Source organism: Sitophilus oryzae, unplaced genomic scaffold (genome assembly GCF_002938485.1).
Source record: "Sitophilus oryzae breed Bouriz unplaced genomic scaffold, Soryzae_2.0 scaffold_535_pilon_pilon, whole genome shotgun sequence".
In the NCBI taxonomy this organism is placed as follows: domain Eukaryota; kingdom Metazoa; phylum Arthropoda; class Insecta; order Coleoptera; family Curculionidae; genus Sitophilus; species Sitophilus oryzae.
In genome coordinates, this window is record NW_022147124.1 from 1,434,949 (window position 1) to 1,457,932 (window position 22,984).

General features: G+C 32.6%; 3 protein-coding genes across 3 annotated transcripts; 1 reads left to right on the plus strand and 2 right to left on the minus strand.

Moving 5' to 3' along the window:
* Nucleotides 1–1,945: 1,945 nt before the first annotated feature.
* Nucleotides 1,946–3,119, minus strand: LOC115886914 (vegetative cell wall protein gp1-like). Its single transcript, XM_030906241.1, has 2 exons — nt 2,997–3,119; nt 1,946–2,871 (listed from the first exon to the last, which is right to left on the minus strand). Exons 1-2 carry the CDS (start codon nt 3,048–3,050, stop codon nt 2,020–2,022), a joined length of 906 nt encoding a protein of 301 aa, XP_030762101.1. The 5' UTR covers nt 3,051–3,119; the 3' UTR covers nt 1,946–2,019.
* A 4,745-nt stretch (nt 3,120–7,864) lies between these two features.
* On the plus strand, nt 7,865–8,860 carry LOC115886926 (cathelicidin-3-like). Its single transcript, XM_030906255.1, has 2 exons — nt 7,865–7,922; nt 8,448–8,860. Exons 1-2 carry the CDS (start codon nt 7,869–7,871, stop codon nt 8,688–8,690), a joined length of 297 nt encoding a protein of 98 aa, XP_030762115.1. The 5' UTR covers nt 7,865–7,868; the 3' UTR covers nt 8,691–8,860.
* An 11,173-nt stretch (nt 8,861–20,033) lies between these two features.
* LOC115886917 (clumping factor B-like) lies at nt 20,034–20,647 on the minus strand. Its single transcript, XM_030906244.1, has 2 exons — nt 20,546–20,647; nt 20,034–20,412 (listed from the first exon to the last, which is right to left on the minus strand). Exons 1-2 carry the CDS (start codon nt 20,600–20,602, stop codon nt 20,221–20,223), a joined length of 249 nt encoding a protein of 82 aa, XP_030762104.1. The 5' UTR covers nt 20,603–20,647; the 3' UTR covers nt 20,034–20,220.
* Between the last annotated feature and the right edge of the window lie 2,337 nt (nt 20,648–22,984).

Below are 22,984 nucleotides of genomic sequence, written 5' to 3' on the forward strand. Positions count from 1 at the left end.
AATAGTATAGGGGCTTCCCCCGAACGCAATTCTGCCGCTAAACAGATTCGCATCCCAATCGAATATGCTAATTGGGGTAGCTCACTACCCCAACGCCGCATCGTGTCAATCGAGAAGACAAGGGAGACCTCAAACTCTCAAGACCAACCTCGAAGGTAAGACGTCACACCACAAGAGGTTTTCTTCTGGTCAAACGACCCGTTGCCTTACAGTACTTGCAACGTTTATAGTCAAAAGACTTTCAACCCCCAAATATCAGCTCTATGACAAAACACAACACAGCCGGCCGGCATATCAACTACCGACTCGCCTCCGGCAAGCTAAGCCTCCTCTTATATCGCAATTTTACCGGATCGCAAATATTTACATTACTTGCCAATGAATCATACTATTTTCTCTAATCGACTTTCAAATAGAGTGTTTTAGTATTACTAGATAAATAAATAGAGAGTTTCCGAAGGAATGCATATTGTTTATTAGAATAGTGAATAAATAAAAGCATTATTATGACGAACTTATTTTCCAAGTTTTACAATAGTGAGGGGCACTACGATTCTTTTTAGTAAATCGAATCACGCGATTCGATTTCTCATAATGAATCATATAAATCATACAAACACATTTTGCGTATCAAAGTATATGTGGTATAAATAGATATTTTTTTGTAAATAACTTTCACATCGCTTGCGTTCTACATCCATGATGTTTGTTTAGAGCTTTTGTTCGAGTCTATTGATGGTCTACTACAAAATTACGCATTCTTCATAATTATGAAGACCCCGTTAAATTATAGTTTATTTTTTTTACTAATATTTGAATGTTGATTATCTATATTACAAAAGTTTGGATACCCAAGCTCATAGTATATAATTCTAATGAATATTATATAAACACCGATTTTTTTTAACTATTATATAATTCTAATTAATTTTAAAATTAAATACTATGACAATATAAAAAACCGTATTGTAAGCAATGAATTAGTTATCATGATTCTTTGAACGAACAAGCCGTAGAAACGAACGAGTCGCGTTGTGATCTGATTCATTTGTTACGACTCTTTTTTAGGGCTCGTTAGTACAGATTTTATAGATCTGTGCATACTGGTCACTGTTCAATTTAATGGACCGTGTTGTAAGCAATGAATCAATTCTCACGATTTTTTTTTAAACGAGATGTAGAGCCTTTTCTGCTCGAGAAATTTGTCTTTAGTCGGTACGGAAAAATACTCAACATCTCGTGAACTCCAGAAATCATTTCCGAGCGTTTGGTAACTAAAAACACTCATAATATATCACGTAACGTAGAATAGCATTGTTTTCGTCATCGGAAAGCATTGTCACTAAATAAGAAACCGCCTATAAGATAATGCTCGTGTGTTTCTGAAAGCTTATTGAAACTAAAAAAATATTGGACTTCCATTGTCTTTATTTATTTTGCTTACACAACGTTTCGGTTAGAAGTATCAGAAGTGTCTGACCGTTATCAAGTGTGAACTCTGACCAAAATTGACAGAATCAACCATCAGATGCAAAGTAAATAAAGACAATGGAAGTCCGAAATTCTTTTAATGTTAATACTGAATCATTGTCTACTACATTCAACGCTTATAGCTTTGAATTTGATAGTCTTCTGGTAGTCTAGTTTTAGTTGGTATAATATGCTCGAATTAAAAAATAATATCGAAAGTTAATTCCTATCCTATAAATTGAAAAATTTTTTGACAATAAAGGCATTTATTTATTTATTTTATCACCTTAGCTACTACAATATACCAGAACACTTTACTTTTAAGATTGGACGCGAGTTCAGCTAATCATGTTAGCGTCATCAGCAGATGTTTAAAACTGGACAGAACAATTTTATTCATCTGTTTATGATGCTAATAGCGCTTTAGTTTGGTTTAACTTTACTTATGTAAATATTATTAAAAATTAATAAGCTATTAAATATAAAATTGTGATATTTATTTAAAAAAAATATATTACATTTTTATTAATTTAGCAAGGCATAACTTATTTAAGGTTCGTCAGATGGTGGTGGTGGAGGAGATGGTTCACCGGATGGTGGAGTGGGTAAGTCAGAAGGTGGGCTTGGTAAGTCAGATGGTGGAGAAGGCTCATCCTTCACTACTTTAAGAGGTTCATCAGATGGTGGTGGTGGTGGAGATGGTTCACCGGAGGGTGGAGTTGGCAAGTCAGAAGGTGGGCTTGGTAAGTCAGATGGTGGAGAAGGTTCGTCTTTCACTGCTCTGCGTCTACGTGGTTCATCAGATGGTGGTGGTGGTGGAGATGGTTCATCGGATGGTGGAGTTGGTAAGTCAGACGGTGGGCTTGGTAAGTCAGATGGTGGGGAAGGCTCGTCCTTCACTACTTTAAGGGGTTCATCAGATGGTGGTGGTGGAGGAGATGGTTCGCCTGATGGTGGAGTTGGCAAGTCAGATGGTGGGCTTGGTAAGTCAGATGGTGGAGAAGGCTCGTCCTTCACTACTTTAAGAGGCTCATCAGATGGTGGTGGTGGAGGAGATGGCTCCCCGGATGGTGGAGTAGGTAAGTCAGATGGTGGGCTTGGTAAGTCAGATGGTGGAGAAGGCTCGTCCTTCACTACTTTAAGAGGTTCATCAGATGGTGGTGGTGGTGGAGATGGTTCCCCGGATGGTGGAGTTGGTAAGTCAGATGGTGGGCTTGGTAAGTCAGATGGTGGAGAAGGCTCGTCCTTCACTACTTTAAGAGGTTCATCAGATGGTGGTGGTGGAGGAGAAGGTTCACCGGATGGTGGAGTTGGCAAGTCAGATGGTGGGCTTGGTAAGTCAGAAGGGGCAGCTACATGGTTTGCTTTATGCCAACCAAATAAACTGAAGGCTTCGCTTGTCTAAAAAATGTATATAATAATACATAGTAGGATAAAATAAAACATTAAAAACAATTGCTTATATTTACTTAAATCGTAAATAAATAATATATATAATTAGGTTTTTAGAAAATATAGAAACTTACCTGAATAGTGGCTAATGCCACGAATGCTACTACTGCTAAACCTAAAACCTTCATTTTGAATGAAGCTCTTGATCGGTTCTGAATAATTTTTGTAGTAGAAATCGGGTTTATTTATACTGCCGATGATCAAGTGGGTTGGTGTTTTTATCTATCAGATGTTTCCGCTTATTTATCAAATTCGATCTGTTAAATAATTGTTTAGAAAACATCCAGTTTTGTTTAGAACATCGTGATTGACGTACTATCATAAACGTTTTTCCATTTGTATATTAATTAATATTTTTTTGTTCAAATAGTCGGTTTAGTTTAACTCCGCAATACATTCCTCTTTAGTGATTAGTGCATCAAATACGAAATATTGTTTTAAATATCCAACAACTAAATTTATTTATTATATATTAGACTATAATTTTCTATTGTTTAATGAATTTTAGCTAAACCAGATTTTATTTTTCTAAATATTCTTTTTCTATTAGCTATTGCTATAGCAATATTAAGTAATGATAAAATTATTTTAAAGTCGATAGAACCTTTTAATAGCATGTTTTAGTAAAAATCTTATTATAAAAAATTAAAAGCGGATCTACTTCACTATGGACATAATATTTGCAAATATTAAAACTTTGTATGGAAAAATCAAAATTTCAGAATAATATTTAAACATTTATACTTCTAATATTTTCTAGATTTGTTTTTATTTGTAAAATGGTTCTGTGTGCTTATTATATTAAAAAATATATTTAATTAATTTATTTTTATTTGTTATTTTTTAGAAATTTAAAGGTTTAATTTGGTTAGGTTAAAAAATAGTTGTATTTAAATATTTTGTTTTCTTTTCTTTTCTTTGTTTTTTTTGCTTCCGACAGACGGGAGGACCTTAAAGTTTACGTATTCTGAAAGTATTAAGCATTTCTGTCAGTTAGTCAAATTTATTTTACTAGTAAAAAGACACTGAGGTAGGTTCTGTTTGTAAAATATCTGAATATTTTATTTTAATGTAATTAATTAATAAGGTATTTTATATTTATATTAAACTTATAACTAGGTTGATTAACTTTTCAACATTACAATACTCATTTTTCTTTCAATCTAAGTTGAAGTCGGTGCAACTAGAGAGATGGTTCCTGAACCATCTGACCTGAACCTGATAGTGATTATTGTGTTGTTGGAAGTATAATTTGTGAAAATTCTAAAAATAAAAATAAAAAGTAAATATTTTTATATTCTTCAGTAGATTTAACTTGTATTATAAATTATTATTCGAGCTAATAGAACTTTTTAGATGAGTTCAACTACGGTAGCGAGCATAGTTTACGCACCGATCTTGCTAGCAGATACATAACTGGAGCTATTTCGGTTATAACGATTCTTTTTAAAAGTAAATAATTATAATTTTAGGAGACGTTTATAAAAAATTAAGCACTAGTTGATTAAAACAAGTTTACCACTAATATTGCAAATTATAATTTATCCTTTCATAGTATATGCTTATTTAATTTTTTGATTATGTAATGGGCACTTTGTTTACTCACTTAATTCCCTGCTTAAATCCATTTTTGCTTTTGGTCAAATTAGTTTGAGAAGTTGTGAAATGCTGTAAAATCTTGCTTCGGGCGAGTTGAATGTTCGGGAAAGTTGAATTATTAATGTTATTGCACCCAAGAACCACCTAACGTGTCAACATTTTTTCGACAGCTTTATTAACATTTGAAATTGTCACAACACAATACAAAGCGACGCTCAGTTTTTTTTTTACTTAATTTATACTACCTGAATTAAAGCAGCTACCTGAATAGAAGCAGAGGACGATCTCCAAGTCGCTGGACAGAAGATATTAACGGAGTGGCTGGAAACTGGATTCAAGTGGCACAAAATAGAAAGAAATGGCTAGAGTTGAGGGAGGCTTTTCTTCAGCAGTGGACGGAATAAGCTAAATGATGGTGATAATACTACCTGAAACAGCATTGCATCACACAAACCTCGTACCTGAGTGTTGTATAGTTTCAATAACTGCACTATTAAAAAATAAAATACTTAAATATTATGACAAAGCCACAGTTTTGATATGATTTCAATGCGATCAGCATCGGAACTGCGTGAAATACAGAGCCGAAAACTTCTGATTTCTGCTGTATCAAGCGCTGGGGTAGGAATTTTTAAAATCGACATAAATGGCACCAAGTCTATTGTGCTATACAGTATATTTTAGAAATTAATTCATATTTTGCTTTTTAAATTAAATAAATCAAATCCTTTAAAAAAATCTTTTTTTTATTTTACTTCTGTTTCTTATCTGCCTAAAAAAATCTATTTTTAAAGAATGATGATAGATGCCCTTGAAATAGTTTATTGTTAAGTATTTTATCAACAGCTATTAAATAAAAAAATACTTTATATTGTTTGTATTTTATCTACCTACTTTATATTGTGAAAGGTTAGTAAGCATATTGGACACTTACTTTATATAAAGGTAAAAATTAATATTTTAGCAGGTTATTAATCTTAGCTTTGATTTGAATTCCTGTTTATAATACGATTAGAATTAAAATCATTGAATTAAACGATTCTAGAATGGTGTAATTAAATCGTTTTAATTATGTATGAAATTACTCAACTAAAAGTTGCATAATCTTTGTGTACTTGATATGAATTTGTTTTTTTAGATTACTGGCCATGCATATTGATGTAATGTTTACGAATAAAGAAAATTTGACTGTAACTTTTTCTTTTTTTATTTCGTTTTTACTGAAGTGAAAATTTGCATCTAAGAAACGACCAGTGTTCCCCAAAAAAACACACCTTTGAGCTAAGGACACATTCGAATCAAAGTATCTCTTAGTGAAGATGTTAACTTCCGTATTTACGTATTCTTTACATTAAGGCCATTAACGTAAAAATCTAAAGGATTTGGACAATATTGTTAAGTTGCAGAAAAACTACACAAATTATAATTTACCCGGGCATTGACTATAATACGTCTGTTTTAAGACATGCTTCTTGAATGTAATACCATAAGATGTTTCTGGATTACCGAAAATACTTTGATAACAGAAAATACCTGACACGAAATGCGTTACCCGGTATTGCATTGAGTGTCAGGCAAAAGTATTAGGTAGTCCCGAAACATCAAGTTGTATTCAAAAGATTCTACAACTCATGTATATTTTTCCTATATAGAAGGATGTAATTAATAAGTGATAATCATTTAAGTGATTATCGCTTGGTGGCCATATTATAATTGTCATTTTTTGAAATATTAATTCGGAAGTCATTTCTGTCTGTTCCACAAAATATCTCGTCAATTCTTATAATTATTATAATAAAAATGTTTAAGATAAGAAGGATTATGTACTTTATTTCGTTGTATAGTCTTTTAATGTTCATTTTTGTAATAATTAGGGCCTCCTTATATTATTGTGCCAATAAAAAAGTAGCATTTTTAACATTGCCCTCAGTTCAAGGTTATGTCGTAAATATCAGGACTAGGATCTCCGGAGATTGCATTTACTTAAATCAAGACAAATCTTTGATTTTTTTCGGTCGTAAGTTCTGAGGAACTTTTTCGTGTGTCTTAGACCGTTGGAGAATTCCAATTCCCGGTTACGGATGGACTCCTCCAAGTTCTTCAGTTCCATTTTAAGCTGGTTTAGAAAGCAGTTTTCTATCCCTTGGTGAGAGGACACCCAGAGAAGGAGGACTTTATTTTCTTTGCCTAATTTGTTCAGCTTCTCTAGGTATTCTTTGATCAACTTCGAATTGATGGTTACTGAGTTGATCGCTTTTAGTGCTGCTTGACTATCGGATAAGATGGCTATTTCGTGTTTCCGATAGTTCCTATCTAGTTCTTATAGCGTAGAGATATTTAATTACACAACGTTTTGGGCCAGATGTATCTATCTCTTGACTAAAGGATGAAATGGCTATTTCTTGTTTTTTCTTGTTTCCGATAGTTCCTACCTAGGATAAATTGTACGCATCTTTCGATAGCACAGCTTTCTGCCTGAAGGAGGCTGGGGTAGGTGCCCATTGGTTCGGAGTATTAAGTTTTCAGCCCAAATACTTTTATTTATTTTTCTGCTTTGCTTTCGGAAGTATCAGCATGCCACGTTATGGTATGGTTATTTGACTGCTTAGTAAACGTTTGTCTCTTTTATACAGGGTTTTAATTATACAAAAACGGAAAGATGTAGAAACAGAATCGTCAAAGAGAGACAACTAAGATAAATTAATTTTTTTCCCATCAACCACAGGTTTCTGCTTCTGCCTAATAGGTTTTTCCACAGAAAAAATACAGTTTGTGGTTTTTCTCATATTTTATATCAGCTCTGCGAAATAGCAAAAGCAAAAGCTTATGAAGACAATTCCTATTTAGATATCTTTGAGCATAAACCCTTAAGGCCAACAAGCAATTTTTTTACAAAATAAAATGATTTTTTCATTTTTCTTGATAAAATAATAAATACTTATTAAACTATTGTAGGTCTTTTAAATAAAAGTAAACTCTGCTATAAACTTAAATAAAGTCCATAAACTAATTTCGATTTTGAAAATAGTTACTAACTGTCACTAGAAAATTGCTAGCCATCTTAATTGCCATTTTATTGAAAAATCGCTTTTTATTCAAAATCTGAGCCAGCTGGGTATAAAATACCCTAATATAGTTTGAAAGAGCATTTAAATCTACTTCGACTTATTTTAAAAAATACATAGTGTTACGTTTTTTGAAACAACGAAGTTTTTATGTAAAATAAATATTTAAAATTTACCAGCAATTTTTGATATCTCTGTATACATTTAAGGAAGCAACCAAATTTTTCAGCATAGTTTATTTCTCTGGCTTAAAAGTCAGCACAAGAATTAATATCAGTAAAAATGAAAGTCTTGGTATTGGCATTACTTGTATTTGTGGCACTGGCCACTATTCAGGTAATTTTTATTTATTATTTTTGTTTTGGTGATATTTTTCAAGTCTTTTTAGAAAAGAAAAATGTGTTAGAATGTAGAGTTTTTAATAAAAGTATCTAAATAATAATTTTATCACATTACTAACTGATCTAAGTAATGAATATTTACGCTATAAATCCGGTAATTCACAACTTTGACAGTATGATTGAAATGTTTATCCAGAATTTCGAAAAAATAGTGAAAAACTTAATTGCAGACCAATGACGTACAATGTTTTACTGCATACTGTTTGCATAATAGCTATGTTTTTAAATAATTGAGTATTTTATATATCAGCTTATGCATGGGGTTTCGGATACTATAGTATGTACAGGATGTCCCATTTTCGTGTTTTATGGGGTTTCTTGTTTATGATACAAAGATACTGTTTTCACATCACCATGCTACTTTTTTATGAAATTAAAGGCGCTACACACATATTAGTCCTAACCGTTTTAGTTACTAAAAGTTACCATTCTTCATCATCTTGTATTCTTTCTTTTTCAGAAAAGCGAGGCGTTCAATCTATTCGGACGGAACAAGGAAGCGAAGAATGACTCCCAAGCATCTCCTCTGGATAGCAGTGAAATAAAAGAAGAAATTTCTCCAGCTTCCTCCAACAAACCTACTAGAAGACCTTTTCCTCCACCATCACCTTCAGATCGACCAGGACCACGTCCAAGACCTTCTCCGCGTCCAAGACCTTCACCACCACCACGTCCTTCACCACCATCAACACCTTGCGACTAACCTCCATTACCTCAATTACCATAGCCGTCGGATCAAGTTAAATTATTTCTTTCTGATAAGACATATCTTCCCAAAAAATAGTTTTTAATTAGTATATCCCTATATTAACTAAATACATTTTATTTTACTTTGGTTTTTGATATAATAAAATGAATTAGTCCTGATGTTTAGTTAACTGTTTTGTATAGTGTGCAAAATTCGATATACAGGGTGGTTCGAACTGCTATTATATATATATATATATATATAAACAAACTATCGAACATCTTCAAAAAGTACAAAATTTGAGAATCCCCCTGTAGCTTCGAAACCGATCAAGATACCCACGATCCGTTTGCGCCAATGTAATTTTTTCAAAAAAAGAACCCGAGACTGTAGTATCAAAATTTGAATATTTCTCACGGTTTCCTAGATACCCTATAGAAACAACCAAAATGGTCCACCCTGTACATTAAAATAAATAATAGCAATGGATCCGAAATTCATTCAGTTTCAAAGGCAACAGTGATAATACATTGTTACGACGATGAAATAAAAAGAGTGCGTCATTTCGGCTTCTCCATAATCATAAAGAGACCTTTCTGTCGAAGCTCATCTGCGACGCGGTATCGGAGTTGTGTACGAAAGCAAGGCGGTTCGAGGGCGGATTGTTAGTTACGCATCGATGGACGGAAAATATTAGAAGGCGTAGTCTCCCTTCTTGACGTAAATACGGAGGCTCTTTTTCAACCTGGTTCGGAAAATTTTAAGAAAGAGGAATTCCTTTTCGGAATTTCGAAAACATATAAAAAACAGAAAGAGGTCTGAAACTGTTTACACATAACAAAAGCAAGGGATATGTAAAATTAATCTGTAAGGACTGAAACATGATTTCATCACGCAAATGGTAGGTATTGTAACGTTTTTAGTTCGTTACATGTCTTTTTTATATATGATATATGATGTCTGGCGTATTATCACCGGATTCCGTATCGTTCAGGCCTGATAATTTGTTCGAGGCACTTGGCGTAATTTTTACGTTCTCTAATCCACAACCCTGTTATTGTTTCACTGCTCTGTGGAGGCGCTGTCAACATCGCTTGAAGGTTTCGCTCTCTGCGCTGTGGACTCACATTTGCTTTTGCTTTTTTTCAGGGTCCAAGGTACGGACTATTTCCAAGTTACGGACATTATCTTATGGTTGGATGTCCACTGTACGGATAGTTTATCCTATGTACAGAGTGCCCCAGCGTGGATGTGGCGTAGGCCCCATGCTGCATTGCTCCTGTTTTTAAGCCTAATCGATAGTTACGGCTGTAATAGTTCATGGTGTCCTCATCCTGGCCCTTTTTGTTGCATTGGCCGAGAGGCAGTACGAATCCCACCTCACGCTGCTACTCTTTGAAACAGGATTGCTTCAGGAACGAACAGCTAAGTTTAATTTTGGGTTCTGGTTTAATGTTTTACATGTTCTATATCCTCAGTCTTAAATAATATCGTACAGACTTTACGTTTAGTGGTTAAATTTCTTATGTTAGATTAGTATTTAAAATCTGATTTAGATCTTAGTTTCTTTGCAAATATTACGTTTTGTAATAGTACTACTTTCTATATATATTATTATTGTGTCATTTTGACAGATGAATAACCGAACAGGTCCTAGAATCTACGGCTTTCAACATCTTAGATTTAATATCGTATAAAATTTAACAAACTAATAAAGTAATGCTACTTTTTTATATTTTTAATAGCTCTATCTGTATTGTATTTTCCATAGTCTTTCATTGAACGTATTTAATATTATTTTTAACATAACTTTCTTCGACATAATATTACCACTATAATGATTAGAATTTTACAATGTTATTTACCATCAGAGTCCATGAATAAATATAGTCATTAGTTTTAAGTAATATACAACTGTGTTTTCTTTCTCTGTACATGCCTGGCGCCCAATATCTATATTCTTTTGTTTATTGTTATTAATTAGTTTTCTTTCCAGTGAAATACCTTATCCACGACTGCTCTCCAATGAAAAGCTGCCGTTCGCAGTTTTCGTTTGTTGTGTAAGGATACAAAGATGCGGTTTTCACATCACTGAACTACTTTTGTATGAAATTAAAGATGGTACACACAGATTTGCTCAAGCGCTCTTATTAGTTCCTAAAACACAAGGTGAGTTTGATTTTTTTGCCTTTTTGGACTGCCTTTTTATGTGGATTATATAACTTATCAAAAAGCTGAAAATTAAGTTTCGTAGAATTTTTCACGTAAATCTATCACTTTCGAATTATGACTCAAACTTATGTTTTTAGCTCTTTGGCACACCCTCTAAATAGTTTTTATTTTATCTATTTTATTATATTAGCTTTCTGAAAATATACTATACTCTTTGTTTTCATATCATTTTTATTTATTTTTAATTTGGAAAAATATAAACGGCATTATCCATTTTAGAAGATGCAAAATTTGTTATAAAGAATGTATTTTTCCCAAAAAGTTAATAATAAAAGTTTTTCCTCTTAGGTATAAAGACAATCCGGAGACATACTTTCTCTTACTCTACAGGGTGGTCCAAACTGTATTCCGGAAACTTTGGCAGCATATTCTGCAGATAAAAATAAGTAAAAAGTTTGTATAAATGCATGTCTTAAAATACTTAGTTTCGGAAATACAGGGTGTAGCAGTTTTATTTGCATATATATATATATATATATATATATATACATGCAATCCGCCTTTATCAAGACCGAAACGTACCACGCGCCATCATTACGAAGCCCGATTTGGTTTTAGGAAGCCCGATTCCGGGCTTCGTAAAAACCGCGTGTATATATTTAATATAGGCATCAGGAAGGTCATCTCTATCGATAGCCGAAAATCGGTCGGGCTTCATAAAATCTTAAAATATATCAAAATATACACCTCTAGTACCCATGTATGTGACCTAGGGGGCGCGTAAGCGCGTAACAGACATATCAAGTGTATAAAACTATTTTTTGGGAAGATATGTCTTATCAGAAAGAAATAATTTAACTTGATCCGACGGCTATGGTAATTGAGGTAATGGAGGTTAGTCGCAAGGTGTTGATGGTGGTGAAGGACGTGGTGGTGGTGAAGGTCTTGGACGCGGAGAAGGTCTTGGACGTGGTCCTGGTCGATCTGAAGGTGATGGTGGAGGAAAAGGTCTTCTAGTAGGTTTGTTGGAGGAAGCTGGAGAAATTTCTTCTTTTATTTCACTGCTATCCAGAGGAGATGCTTGGGAGTCATTCTTCGCTTCCTTGTTCCGTCCGAATAGATTGAACGCCTCGCTTTTTCTGAAAAAGAAAGAATACAAGATGATGAAGAATGGTAACTTTTAGTAACTAAAACGGTTAGGACTAATATGTGTGTAGCGCCTTTAATTTCATAAAAAAGTAGCATGGTGATGTGAAAACAGCATCTTTGTATCATAAACAAGAAACCCCATAAAACACGAAAATGGGACACCCTGTACATACTATAGTATCCGAAACCCCATACATAAGCTGATTAAAAAATACTCAATTATTTAAAAACATAGCTATTATGCAAACAGTATGCAGTAAAACATTGTACGTCATTGGTCTGCAATTAAGTTTTTCACTATTTTTTCGAAATTCTGGATAAACATATCAATCATACTGTAAAAGTTGTGAATTACCGGATTTATAGCGTAAATATTCATTACTTAGATCAGTTAGTAATGTGATAAAATGATTATTTAGATATTTTTATTAAAAACTCTACATTCTAACACATTTTTCTTTTCTAAAAAGACTTGAAAAATATCACCAAAACAAAAATAATAAATAAAAATTACCTGAATAGTGGCCAGTGCCACAAATACAAGTAATGCCAATACCAAGACTTTCATTTTTACTGATGTCTGTCGGTTGTGATGTTTGGGCTGTAAAAATAAGCAATATTTATACTACTAAACTTTGAGTGGCGGGGTGTTTTATCTTTCATATTTTGACATGGGGGGTATATTTCAAAATAATGTTTTTTTGCAATTAGATATTACAATTTATTTCTTAATTAGTCGTATAAAATGTAATCAGATTTGTGTAAGGTACGGTGATTCATTTATTATTAGTCTAATTTTCGTTTTCATAGTGCGAACTCAGCATTTCTTTTGTAATAATCGATTAATCAGTTTCAATTCAGATAAAGTAAAAATAAAATGTGATATACAATGCCAGTAACTACAATTTATACCGTGTTACAATATCTATAGAGCCTAGAAAATGCAAACTTGCGATTTACGATCAGAGTGTAGAACAAGTGGTGCCTTTTAAATATTTAGGGGCAAATATAAGAAGCACTAGGAATCTGAAGGAAGAAGTAAAAACCCAAAAAACAAAGGCATCATTAATATCAGGATACTTAAAGGATATAATTTGGCGAAATAAATATATGGGCGTCAGAAGCAAAGTTAAAATTTATAAGGCTTGCGTGAGACCGGTAATGGGTAGCTGTAATATGCGATAGAAACTAGAGCAGAGATACACAACACAATAACAAAACGGCTCCTAAGAACAACAGAAATGCGACCACTTCGATTAATTACCGGATATATCTTATATGACCGGAAAAGTGAAGATATAAGGGACACATTATGTGAAATTCAGGATGTAGTAAGATGGGCAAGAAACAGGAGAAGAGAGTGGAGAAACCATGTGGATAGGATGCCAAACGACCGCTTAGCGAAAATTGCTAAAGAGAAAAACCTAACTTGCCTCGATCGCCTGGACGACCACCTATAAAATGGTATGAAAGCTGGTCTTCATCATCCCAACTGTTCTTAGGGAACCATTGAAGAAAACACAGGACTTGGTTTGGATACTAACATATGAGAAAGTAGAAGAAGATACTGTGTTAGTCAAAAGTCTATAGCCAGGAAAATGGCAAACCAATGTTTTTGAAATTTTAGATATAGGTTATATTGACAATCGCCGATTCAAAAATCGTATCTGCGGTGCTGCCAGACTTATTCTTTTTCTAACGTCAATGCAATTTTTTATATTTTAGACACAATGCTATCAATTTTATACCTTTTTTAAATTCTACGTAATATTCTTATTCGGTAATATATTTATTCTATTTTTTCAGAAAACTTTCTATTGATAGATAAATAGATCAAAAGACTTGACTTTTGAGTAGTTAATTTTGTTATAACGTAGAAATAAAATTAGTTTGATGATTTGTCTTCCAGATATTTTTGGAACGGCTTTTACCTTCAAAAAAAAATACGCAAGCTAAGATTTTTTTGAAAGTATATTGTAAATTAATTTTATTCAGCAATATGAATAAAATATGAAAGATGAAGTTTAGAAAGTAGACATGTCCATTATATTTTTAGTAATTTCTTTATAAGTACTTTTTCATTGATTTACTTCATTTCCTTGCAATATAGGCAAAATATATTTAAAAAAAATAAAATGCAGTATATATATATATAGTTTTTAATGGTTTTAATGAAAAATTGGTATCTCTGGTACCTGAAGGTGTAGAATTATTTAGAGCAATGTAAATATAAAAAAAAACAAAATAAGTATATGGTAAAAAGACAACAAAAAAAATGTATTTAGGGTCACTATATATTAACATCTAGATGCCCTATCCATTCCAAAACTGCTGGAGAAACTTCCAGAAAGCCCTTCCAATCTTTACCATAAGCGCGTAAATTACACACTATAGTTATATGATGGAGTTTGCTGAGGAACTCGGCAATCAAATTCTGGAGAAGGTTTTTTACCCTACTTATAAAGAGAATCCTCACATCTTCCAGCCTTTGCGGTTTAGATACAATAGTTAGTTAGCAATAGTTATTTTCGAACCAAGAGTACAGGTGCTTATAAGTCATTTCCCCCCGTAATTGAAGGCACTGTTCTCAAGAGTCGCAGTTGCTGCTCTTTAGTTGTTCAGCCCTTCGTAAAGGTGAATTTCTCGACTTAAGTCTATTCACCTGTAAAGCAGGAAGTGTTTATGGACAGGGAGCATTGCCAAAAGCCTCGTTTCTAAGTAGATTTGGAGGTAGAATGTTACTCAGAACTGGAATCCAGTATCTAGGTGTGGATCTGATTGTACCTGTAATGAGTCCCATGGTGTTGTTTAGCTATCTGTCTATGAGATTTGTGTGATCACACTGCTGCATAATACTCTGCCAAACTGAATATCGGACCAAGGGTAGAGATACGAAGTGTTGTTGCTTTTGCACCCTAAGACGTACCACAAAGTTTTTGTATGATGTTTGGTGTTCTAATTTTACCGAAAACATTTATAAGTGTTTTCGAAATGAGAGTGTGCGGTCTAGAGTAATCCCTAGATATTTTGGATATTTGTTATTACGCAGGATGGTGTTACCAAACTGGACGCTTATCTCAGTATTCGCCAGTTTGTTATTAAGATGGAATGTATCCACGTCTGTTTTTTGTTAGCGTTTCTTGGGTTTGTCATAGCGATCATGTTCAGTTGCTATGGCTATATCGTCTGTATAACAATATTTTCTAGATTCTGATTTGGTTGATTCTAGATCTGGTACAATCATAGAATCCGCGACAGAAATTTTTTCATGACTTTTTACTTAACAAAATTTGCCTAGCTAAACAAAATGCATATGAAGTTTTGTGTGATATACTATTTTCAATGATTATTTCATCTATTTATCTATCTTATTGTTGACGTTCTTCTCTTTCTAAAACTTGAAAATGACGAGATATTCATATTTTGCAGCAAATCAACCATAAAGAAGCATTTTTATACACTTTATAAATTATAAATTTAGCTCTATTTGTTTTCATGGTAAATCTTTTGTATTTTAGGACTTATAGGGAACATATTTTTGTAAATAAAGGAACATATTAATAAAACGTCACATTCATATTTCATTATATTCCGAAAATAAACATATATTACATTTTAAAATAGATGGGTAGTCTATTGAGGTATATAAAGGAACTTAATTGAAGGTATCGGTTGAAGGTTAATCGCATGGTGTCGAGGGTGGTGAAGGAGGTGGCGGTGGAGAAGGTCTTCCTGTCGGTCTTGGAGGTGGAGAAGGATTGTTAGAAGCTGGAGAAAGTTTTTCTTTTACTACACTGCGTTCGAGGACCGACTCTTGAGGATCGTGTTTTGCTTCCTTATGTCGTCCAAATATCCTGAATGCCTCACTTCCCTTAAAAAGTATATAAAATAATTATTAATAATTCTAATATATCAATAATAATTTAAATAATTCAAACATTTAATCCATTATAATTTTTTTTTTTCAAAAAATTCTACACAATAATAAATTGTTAAGAAAATATTTAATAATATCTGGATAGTCGCCAGAACCACAACTGCAAATACTGCCAATGTTAAACACTTCATGTTTAAAGACAATTTTGTTCGATTGTGATATCTTTGCGGGAGAAAATGGCTTTTTATACTTGTAAATATTAAGTAGGCTGTGTTTTATCTTGCATATTTTTAAACATATAGGTACCTATTTCAAAATATGTTTTCTTGCATTCAAATATCTTAATATGTTTCACAATTCCTTGTCTAAAATCTAATTAATTTAAATGTGGTCTAATCAAAAATCTATTTACATTCGTTTTTTGATAACTGTTTACTTTTATTATGTTTTAAATTATATTACCATCAGTATTAGCAAATACGAATTTTTTTCGCAAGAAGTTCTTTGAGTGGTTTTTAAACAATAAGAAGTCATTTTGGAAAAGGGGGTGAAATCATGGGTGAAAGTAAACATTTGTTAAAATCCGTTCTAGATGTATAAAACTTTGCACAGGGGTTTCTAAGAAAATATAATTGAACACTAGTTTGTGATTTTTCGAAATATAAAAATGTGAAAAAAATAAAATGTGTCCTAATGAGTACGAAATTATGCACAGAGGTCTTTTAAGTGACGTAATGGAGTGTTGAGATACGGTTTTTGTACATTTATCCCTCAAAGGGGTAAAATTAGGGATAAACGTTTATCCAAAATACGCTAAAATCAGTTCTAGGAGCATGAAATTTAGCTCAGAGATTCTTTAAGTGACGTAATTGAGCACTAAGAAGCAATTTTGGGAATTCTTACCCTCAGGGTGGTAGAATGTTTAGGAGGGTGTACTTGTCTGTTAATATTTGTAAATTACCCATTGTTCTATAATATAGCCGTGTGGATTTCCAATTGAGCTGAAATTATATTTGATTCTAATTCCGAAAATAAACCAAAAGAAGCTGTTTTTGCTTTTCATTTAGTTGAAAAATGCTTCTATATTGTAGAATGTAGAATATTTAGGAGGGCCCAAGTAGCATTTTCACGACTTGCGACCACATGTTTACTAAACACAACGTTGGATTAGTTACAAAAAATAGTTAGCTCCCTACCTTGGGTATTAAAATAAATTTAAACGTTTTTATAACGTTGTGTCGACGTTGGACTAGTACTACAGCAAAGTAGGAAGCTTCTGCGACGTCAAATAAACGTTGTCTTTTAACCTTGTCTTTTTAACTTTTTTGCTTAAGTGATCTTTAGGTGATTCGGACAACGTAGTTACAACGTTGGACAATATTGAGTTTTCCGACGTCAGTTTCAGGACCTATTCCAACGTTATGCAAACGTCGTTTGTTTTGCTAATTCCAACGTTGTTTAGATTTCCGTATTCTTACGTTGGTAGGACGTCGAGTCACTACCTTTTTGCAACTGTATTGAACCATAACCTTAAATCTTAAATTTTCACTTCATTGTTCTGTTCAGTCAGACAGTTCAGTGCTGTTTTTGTTTTTATAAAAAAAAAACTTAATTAAAATGGGACATAAGAAAGGTACATATAAAACTAAATTTAAATATACATCGACATATATTACCGATAGTTATCCACTCCCTCGTTTATTTAGATTATAGAGGGCGGCACAAGCTAGACTCTAGGATGACTAAATTAGGCAATCTTGCGACTAGTATACTACCTGTTAAGGCTGAACTGCGACTTTATTAGTCCAGTATGCGACTACTCGAACTACTCCATCTTAATCTCCAAAACAACAAAGTGAAAGCCGCCATGTTGTTAAATAAGCAAATGTTTCGTTCTTAAAATAGCAATTCCTGTTTTTGAATACATTAACTTGAAATATTTGACCCTAAAAAACACGGGGAAACATTTTTTCGACTGCGAATAAATTATTCTCATTTTACTAAAAAAAAATTCAGGGAAATTTTTAAAACTTCTTTAATTTTAGGCCCATTAGTATTTTTTCAAAGTAGAAACAATACATTTATCAATAAAGTTGTTTGCGTTTAACTTTTTGCCTTGGGTAACGAGTTACAGAGTCGGTTAAAGTGTTTCAATAATTATAATCTTCAAACATCCTCCACACTTAAATACTTTTGTTTTGTTTTCCTTTACTGCCATCTGGCATATGTCTCTAACTAAATCATAAAAATAATATTTTTACTATAATTATCCCAATTTAGGATAAAACGCGACTTAGACGCCATATTAGTTTTGTATTTCTGTGAATTAGGATTTTAAACAACGTTGCAGTTTGTACTAAATTAGGCTTCTAGCCAACGTCGGTATCCAACGTCGTTTCGACCTAAAAATTATTCTCCAAACTAGTGCACACTAGGGTTGGCACGAGGTTGTGCCGACGTTGCGCCCCGACGTTTGTTCGCGTGACACAACGTTGTCCCGACGTCCAAATGCTGCTTGGGGGGGTTAATCATCGCGACCTTACAAATCTCTACTATGTGTTCCCCTTTTTTGAGTTATAATGAGCTATAACTCATTATACAGTTTTAGGGCTTTGACAAAAGCAAGTATCTCAAACGGCTCTACAGAGGCCAAACAGTCTCCGACATCAGCCGTACCAAAGTTTATGGCACGAACGGTTATCATTTCGGCACACTCAGTGATGACGTGTTCTAGTGTTTCCCCATTTTTCCCACATAATCTGCATTCGCCGTTGTTTCTCAGCCTGAGGGGGTAGCGTCAATATACTGAGGTGTTCCTTGAGGAGACAGTGTCCTCTTAGAAACCCCGTGACAATCCCAAGATTGTTCTTACTTAAATCAAGGAAAATCTTTGATTTTTCTCGGTCGTTCTGAGAAACTATTTCGAGTGTCTTAGACCGGTTGGAAGATTCCCATTTCAGGTTACAGATGGAGTCTTCCAGGTTCTTGAGTTTCGATATAAGTTGGTTTACGCTTGGAAAGCAAAACCGTTCTGGTCCAATCAGTGGAGTTTCGCTCCTTTTCTAGCTAGATAGTTTTGCTTTTTCATTGCCTTCTATTCATTGGTGAGCCGTTACCCATTCCAGATTCCACCATTCTAGGTTACGGATGGAGTCCTCCAAGTTCTTCAGTTCCATTTTAAGCTGGTTTAAAAAGCAAAACGGTTCTGGTCTAATTAGTGGAGTGTTCGCTCCTTTTCTAGCTAGATCGTTTGCTTTGGTTTCATTGCCTTCTATCCCTTGGTAAGAGGTCACCCAGCGTAGAAGGACTTTATTTTCTTTACCTAATTTGTTCAGCCTCTCTGGGCTTTCTTTTTCCAACTTCGAATTGTTGGTTACTGAGATGATCGTTTTTGTGCTGTTTGCATATCCGAAAAGATGGCTATTTTCTGTTTTTGATAGTTCCTGAGGGGTAAGAGTGAAAGTATATATATCGCAGGCGTATCGAATAACTCGGCATTTTGCAAAAACTCTAGGCATATTATAAAAAGCCGGAGTTTTTAACAAAAGAAGTATATTTTACAAAGACCCTATCTGTTTTCAGTCGCTTTACAAGATGCCTAATGAAAACTAGACAAATTGCACAAAACATTTTACACGGGATTGGTATAACTAACCTAATAAATTTATCCAACGACATTTCTTGAATTTTTCTCTTTTCGGAATCCTTCTCTTTCAAAATTTGAAAATAATGTTTTGTGATCATTATTTAAGTGATAACTCTGTTAAATAGAGCATGGTTGAGGACGATTATTATAAAGATCTAAATTCATTTTATTGTCACATATGAAAAGAAAGCAAAGTTCCACAAAGAAGCAGCCCTGGACACAGAATCGAATTACAGAGTATAATAATTAAATGAGAAGTTTTAATATATTTTGTATTTAAAATTATGTTATTTATAATTAAAATTTAAGAAATAGGATTCAAGTAGTTTTCGTCTAAACATAATAAAATTTTGACATAAATAATTATTGTTCTTGTATAGGAAAATATGTGACTTACTTATGCTGACTAAACTTTCTTCATTCTTAAATACCTTAATATCTACCTAAATATCTCTACAGCCAGCGTACTCTACCAAGGAATTAATTTTACATCAGCATTAATAAAACATGTAAATAATATATTTTTAAATATATTCAAAAAGAAAGAATTACATACAAATAGAATAGTATGTAAATTAATAATAGTAATATAATAGAAACAATTACATACAATACAATAACAATTATGTCAAATTATATGCAGAAGTTGCCAGAGATGTATGAAAACTTGGTAGTCCAATATCTGACGATGGTGATGGAAGTTAGTCCAACGGTGTTGGTTCTGGTGAAGGAGGTGGCCTTGGTGAAGGCTTTCCGGTAGGTCGTGGTGGAAAAGGTGTGATAGTAGGTAAAGGGGGAAGGTCTCCATCTTCAACACTGCCTTCAAAGGACAATGCTGAAGGATCATGTTTTGCTGTCTTAAACCATCCAAATAAACTGAAAGCCTCGCTGGTCTGAAAAAATATTATTATAAAAAATATAATAATATTATAGAAAATATTTCGTACTAAATTAAAATCATTATTTATTTATATTTAAACTGCAATTTAATTAAATAAAAATTATTTACAAAATATTGAGATTTACCTGAATAGTAGCCAGTGACACAAATAAAAATACTGCTAATACTATTGCAACCCTCATTCTTGCTGAATCTTTTGATAAACTGTGATGTCCTAGCTACAGAAGGCATATTTATATGACTAAATATCAAGTGGTTGATCTAAAAATAAAAATTTGCAAGATAGAAATTGCATTTTTGCATTTAGATATTTCGAAATTTATTTCTCACAGTTGTTTTTATATATGTTTCTTAATCTATTGTCTTGAATATAATTACATACTTAAAGCACACCATGACCTACGCATTTATTTTTAAATATTTTTTACAAATAATCTTAGATTTACTTTATTAGCCAACCATACCAATAGGTATGGTAGGCTATTAGGATCGGAAAAAAAAAAGTTTTTTTTAATTTCACTCAAAATGAGTTATTTGGATCATAAATGACCTAAATACAAAATATTTTCGTGGTGTCCGTCTGTCTGTCCGTCTGTCCGTCTGTAACACGGTAACTCAAAAACCGCTGAATCCATTTTAACCAAATTTGGCATAAAAATACTGTGGCACCCGAGAATCTGGCCATTATTTTTTGGTTGGTGTGGGGGTTGGTAAGGGGGTATGGGAGGGGGTTAAAAATTTAAAAAAATCGTAACTCCAAAATTACAGTAGCTAGCGAAATGCGGTTTTCAAATTAAGATTAGGAAAAATATTTGCAACAAAATCCATACATATATAAAAGCTCAAAGGGCTTTTGAGCTTTTATGTATGTTTTTTTTGTTACATCCATCCCGCCCAAACTGCTTTACCAATCTTGATAATTCTTTTTTTAAATGAAAGGTATATATGTTTAGATTTGTTATGAAGTATTTTTAAATTGTTGAATGGCTATTTCTTTGTGTAAATTGACTAAATATTAAAACATACCTGAAAAACACCTACACACAATACCTCCAGAAATAAATTATTTGTCATTGTGAGTGGTTTGTCAGTTAGATTATATATCAAGTTTTTAGATATTTTAGGGATCAGTTCATACAGCCCGCTTTAGATACATAAATATTAGAACAAAGGTTCGTTTAAACGACATTAGTGAATTAGCTACACAAAGCGATTTTAGGAAATTCATCCTCTTAGAGAGTAAAATTATGTCGGAGCAATTTGTTGTATGAAAATTCCTTACTATGTGGTCTAGAAGAATGAAATCCTACAAAAAGAATTAGAAGAGATTTTTGAAATTCATCAACCAAATGGGTAAAGTTAGTAAAAATTTATATAAAACTTGGTGACCTCTGGATTATACACACAAAAATTGGCACAAAGGATCATTTAAAAGACATGAGTAAATTATTTAGATAAAGCGATTTTATGAAATTTATAATCTTAGGGAGTAGAATAGGGAATGAAAGTTTGCTGTACGAAAATGTATTATTATAACATCTAGCAGTATAAAATTTTATACAAGGGTTTATTTAGTGACACATCAATAATATAAACGAAATATTTCTTCTTCAATTATCCTTCAAGGAATAAAAAATAACTATAAATATAGTATTAGTGCTCTTAATAAACCAAAAAGATGAAGAATAAAAAAAATATCAAGGGAGTATATTAAGTAAAGCGACAATTAAAAATTTCAAATATTCATTTGAAAACTTCATATTTCAAAACTATTTATTTTAGTAATACAGTTTATATGGGACCATAGGTAGGGGTTCTATCTATAGAGGGTAAATAATCATTTCTCTATTTATTATTTTGGAGAGATTTTATTTTTTCAGATTTTGCAAAATTTCTTTGAAATTGACTTTGGTTCGATTTCGAAAATAATCTATATATAAATAAGAAATAAAAAACCACCCTGGAAGATCGCCATCCACCCTCTATCCAACCATACATAATTAGTTTCAGTCAATGGAAGTAGTTAAAAAAATTGAAAAAAAAGTGTTAAAAAAAGCAAGAATTCAAAAACATTTTGTGGCCAAAATTGAACTTCTTTGAAATACTTTGATTTCGATAACTTCTAGAATTATTACAATTTTTTATTTCAGTATTTCAAGCGGCTCTAATCAAAAGTTTTATTTTTGGTATACAAAGTGTGTCATAAAGTCATATACAGGCGATGAAAAAATAAAAAACGGTTTTTAAATTTTGGAATTTTCTTAAGTACATAATACATACAAGTACAATAATATTTAAAGAGAATAAAAATGCTCTTGAAATTGGATTATTGACGGCTTTTTATAAATTTTAAGTAAAAAATATGTAATAAGTCAAAAATAACAATATCATTTTTTGTCGAGCGAGTCTTAGATAAGTTTACAATTATTCTTGGCGGTAGTAGGTATATTTGACCCCAGAAACACGATTATGAGTTTTTCATGAATTTTTTTTGGAAATTTGGAATTTTTGAAAAACTTTTTTTTGATTTTTTAGTTTTTAGTTAAAAACCATAATTTCTTGAT